Consider the following 4,648-nt stretch of genomic DNA (forward strand, 5'->3'; position numbering starts at 1 on the left):
GGCTCCTGGATGTGTAGCAGAAGATGGAAGGACCCAAAGATAACTGATCATGAGGGAAGAAAGCATGGTGACAAAGTGGAATCCTAATGAGGGGGTTACTAGTGAAAGAAATGATCTCTCCTTTGCTGAGGACATGGTCCTTCACTATCCTTGAGTAATGAAAATGAGGATCAGAGTTAAATTTATCCATAATGGCTTAGGTGACTTAATCTACAGGCACAATTAGAACCACACAGTCACTGAAAATATCACCACTACTTGAAACCTCAACTGTGTACCCTTGACCAAGAGATATCATTACAATAACCTTTTTTAAAAAGATTTTATTTATGGGGCACCTGGGAAGCTCAGTGGGTTAAGCCTCTGCCTTCAGCTCAGGTCATGATCTCAGAGTCTTGGGATCGAGCCCCACATTGGGCTCCTTGCTCGGCAGAGAGCCTGCTTCTCCCTCTGCCTCTGCCTGCCTCTCTGCCTGCCTGTGCTCGCGCTCTCTCTCTCTCTCTCTCTCTCTCTCTCTCTGACAAATAAATAAATTTTTTAAAATTTTTTAAAGATTTTTTAAATTTATTTTTTATTTTCAGCATAACAGTATTCATTATTTTTGCACCACACCCAATGCTCCATGCAATCCGTGCCCTCTATAATACCCACCACCTGGTACCCCGACCTCCCACCCCCTGCCCCTTCAAAACCCTCAGATTTTTTTTCAGAGTCCATAGTCTCTCATGGTTCACCTCCCCTTCCAATTTCCCCCAACTCCCTTCTCCTCTCCATCTCCCCATGTTATAGAAATGTTATTGTTATTGTTATTGTTGTTATTGTTATTGTTATAGAAAACTCTTTCATATCTCCTCCTTTCTGACCTCTGATCGCTTTGAGATGTTCAGGGTTTGACCATGAAGAACAAACACATGCAAGTTATTTTTGGATGAAAGTTCTGACAAAATTCAAAACTCCTCTACCTTGGCTACACATTAGATTGACCTGGAGTGCTGTTAAAAAATCATTCAAGTGTGGAGAAAGGGGAAACTTCCTGCATTGTTGGTGGGAATGTAAGCTGGTGCAACCACTCTGGTAAACAGCATGAAGGTTCCTCAAAAAGTTGAAAATAGAGCTACCTTATGACCCAGCAATTGCACTACTGGGTATTTACCCTAAAGATACAAACATAGTGATCCGAAGGGGCACGTGCACCCGAATGTTTATAGCAGCAATGTCCACAATAGCCAAACTATGGAAAGAACCAATATGTCCATCAACAGATGAATGGATAAAGAAGTGGTATATATATACAATGGAATACTATGCAGGCATCAAAAGAAATGACATCTTGCCATTTGTGACGACATGGATGGAACTAGAGGGTATTATGCTTAACAAAATAGGTCAATTGGAGAAAGACAACTATCATATGATTTTCCTGATATGAGGAAGTGGAGATGCAATGGCGTGGGGCGCGGGGCAGTTAGGGGGTAGGAGAAGAATAAATAAAACAAGATGGGATTGGGAGGGAGACAAACCATAAAAGATTCTTAATCTCACAAAACAAACTTAGGGTTGCTGGTGGGAGGGGGGTAGGGAGAGGGTGATGGGGTTATGGACATTGGGGAGGGTAAGTGCTATGGTGAGGGCAGTGAAGTGTGTAAACATGGCGATTCACAGACCTGTACCCCTGGGACTAATAATACATTATATGTTTATAAAAAAAATTTTTTTAATTTTAAAAACCAATCAAGTTCTTTTTACTCTCCAGTCCTATTAAATCTTAATTGGTTGTGGTGGGACTCAGGCATGAGGATTTTTAAAGTGTATCAGATGTTTCAAACATGAAGCCAAGATTGAGAACCAGTGACATACATTCTCTCACACAACCTGCATCAATAGATTTTATCAAAGCCAAAGTTTTATGGGAAATAGACATGACAGTAAAAACGGGTGAGAGAATATTTTCTTTTTTATTTAAATTCAATCAATTAACATATAATGTATAATTGATTTCAGAGATAGAGGTCAGTGAGTTATCAGTCTTAAATAATTCTCAGTGCTCATTACATCACATGCCCTCCTGAATGTCCATCACCCAGTTACCCCAACCCCTCCCCTCCAGCAACCCTCAGTTTGTTTCTTTTTTTTTAAGACTTTTTTTTTTTTTAACTTTAAAGAATTTTTTTTATTTGCAGCATAACAGTATTCATTATTTTTTGCACCTCAGTTTGTTTCTTATCATTAAGAGTCTCTTATGGTTTTTCTCCTTCACTGATTTCATCTTGTTTCATTTTTAACTCTTTTCTATGATACTCTCTTTTGTTTCTTAAATTTCACATATCAGTGAGATCATATGATAATTGTCTTTCTCTGATTGACTTATTTCCCTTACCATAACACCTTCTAGTTCCACCCATATATTTGCAAGTGGCAAAATTTCATTTTTTTGATGGCTGAGTAGTATTCCAGAGAATATATTTTAAAGGACAGTTTGAATTTCTACAGGATACCTGGGTCATAGGTTACAAATACAGAAAATTCCACAGGTTAATAAGATTCAATTGTGCAGTGATTTTGCCATACACAGAGTCCCAGCATATTCCCTTAATTCCATCAAAGATGTGCCAAGATAAGCAATATTTAGATATGACAAATCAGGAGGAATGGGAACCATGAGCTACCAAAATTATATGTCCAAAGAGGCATGTTTGCCAATTCCATATGTTTGGTTTTGCAATTATGTATAATTAACAGACAAAAAAAGGAGTCGAAGACTAGACTGTTCTGTTGAGGAGCCTCTGCAAAGCCCTCTTGACATCCCCATTCCGCAGGCTGTAAATGAAGGGATTCAGCATGGGAACAACTAAAGCATACATTACTGAAGCCACTGCATCCTTCCTGGAAGAATGTGAGACAGCTGAACTGAAGTACACCCCAAGACCTGTTCCATAAAATAAGCAAACAACTGACAGGTGAGAGCCACAGGTGGAGAAGGCTTTGTACTTCCCACCTGTGGATGGGACTCTCAGAATGGAAGAAACAATTCGTGTATAAGAGAAAAGGATCCCTGAGACTGGAATAACACCAAAGATGGCACCAATAAAATACAGGAATAATTTATTGGTGGAAGTACCATTACAGGAAAGTCTGAGGAGCTGAGGAATGTCGCAGAAGAAATGAGGAATTTCCACATTTATGCAAAAGTTAAGCTGTGACAACATGAGGCAGTGAAGCTGAGAGTCCAGAAGGCTGATCAAAAAAGACACCAGAATGAGCAGGCTACAGACGCGGGCATTCATGATGACTGAGTAGTGCAGAGGATAACAAATAGCTACAAACCGATCATAGGCCATCACGGTTAAGAGTACACTGTCCAAACATCCAAAAAGAATAAAAAAAGACAACTGAATCAGGCAGCCCATACGAGAGATAACTCTGTTATGAGTTTTAATGTCCAAAATCGCCTTTGGGACCGTGGTAGAAGTGAAACCGATGTCAGCCAGGGACAGGAAGGAGAGGAACAAGTACATGGGGGTGTGAAGACGGGAGTCAGAGCTGATGGCCAGGATGATCAGTAGATTCCCTACCATGGTGACCAGATACATGGACAGGAACAGGTTGAAGATTACAGGCTGCTGTTCTGGATCATCTGAGAACCCCAGGAGGAGGAATTCCAAGACACTTGTTAGATTCTGGGGTTCCACATAGCAGAGACAGCTTTTGGGAAATAAATGAGAGGGGTTTTTTTTTAAGATTTTATTTATTTATTCAAGAGAGAGAGAGAGAGAACCAAGAGACAGGAGGGTCAAAGGGAGAAGTAGAGTCCACCCTGAGCAGGGAACCCAATGAGGGACATGATCCTGGGACTCCAGGATCATGACCTGAGCCAAAGTTAGTTGCTTAAACAGTTGAGCCACCCGGGCACCCAAAATGAGACTTTATGTAAAGGAAACAAGTATACTGGTACCCATCAGTGTGTCTATAATTTGGATTCAAGCAATTCATTAATAAAGTATTCACACTTGAGGAAAATCTAGCAAAATTTCTCAGTGGTGGCAACACATTCTTCCTAGAACTATTTTCTCATTGCCTTTGCTCCATTCACCTATTTCAAAGTGCATCCAACATGGAAAGACTGGGCTAAAGAAACAAGAAGGTACAGATGGCCCTTCTTCTCATGACATCTGTATCTTTGGGGTAAATACCCAGGAGTGCAATTGCAGGGTCATAGGGAAGTTCTATTTTTAATTTCTTGAGTCACCAAACTATGGAACCAAGATGCCCTTCAACGGACAAATGAATAAGGAAGATGTGGTCCATATACAATATAGAGTATTATGCCTCCATCAGAAAGGATGAATACCCAACTATTGTAGCAACATGGACAGGACTGGAAGAGATTATGCTGAGTGAAATAAGACAAGCAGAGAGAGTCAATTATCATATGATTTCACTTATTTGTGGAGCATAACAAATAGCATGGAGAACATGGGAAGATAGAGAGGAGAAGGGAGTTGGGGGAAATTGGAAGGGGAGGTGAACCATGAGAGACTATGGACTCTGAAAAAAAATCTGAGGGTTTTGAAGGGGCGGGGGGTGGAAGGTCAGGGTACCAGGTGGTGGGTATTATAGAGGGCATGGATTGCATGGAGCACTGGGTGTG

At 40.6% G+C, this 4,648-nt stretch overlaps 1 protein-coding gene across 1 annotated transcript; it reads right to left on the reverse strand.

Annotated features, from left to right (window-relative positions):
- Window positions 1–2,759: 2,759 nt before the first annotated feature.
- On the reverse strand, window positions 2,760–3,686 carry LOC116571874 (olfactory receptor 18-like). The gene has a single exon (XM_032310341.1). The coding sequence runs from the start codon at window positions 3,588–3,590 to the stop codon at window positions 2,760–2,762; it is 831 nt and encodes a 276-aa protein (XP_032166232.1). The 5' UTR covers window positions 3,591–3,686.
- Window positions 3,687–4,648: the final 962 nt, after the last annotated feature.

Source organism: Mustela erminea, chromosome 1, assembly GCF_009829155.1.
Source record: "Mustela erminea isolate mMusErm1 chromosome 1, mMusErm1.Pri, whole genome shotgun sequence".
Lineage (NCBI taxonomy): Eukaryota > Metazoa > Chordata > Mammalia > Carnivora > Mustelidae > Mustela > Mustela erminea.

Excerpts from the sequence above, each read along its gene's own strand:
- LOC116571874 (XM_032310341.1), bottom strand. The coding sequence starts at position 3,590 with ATGTATCTGGTCACCATGGTAGGGAATCTACTGATCATCCTGGCCATC.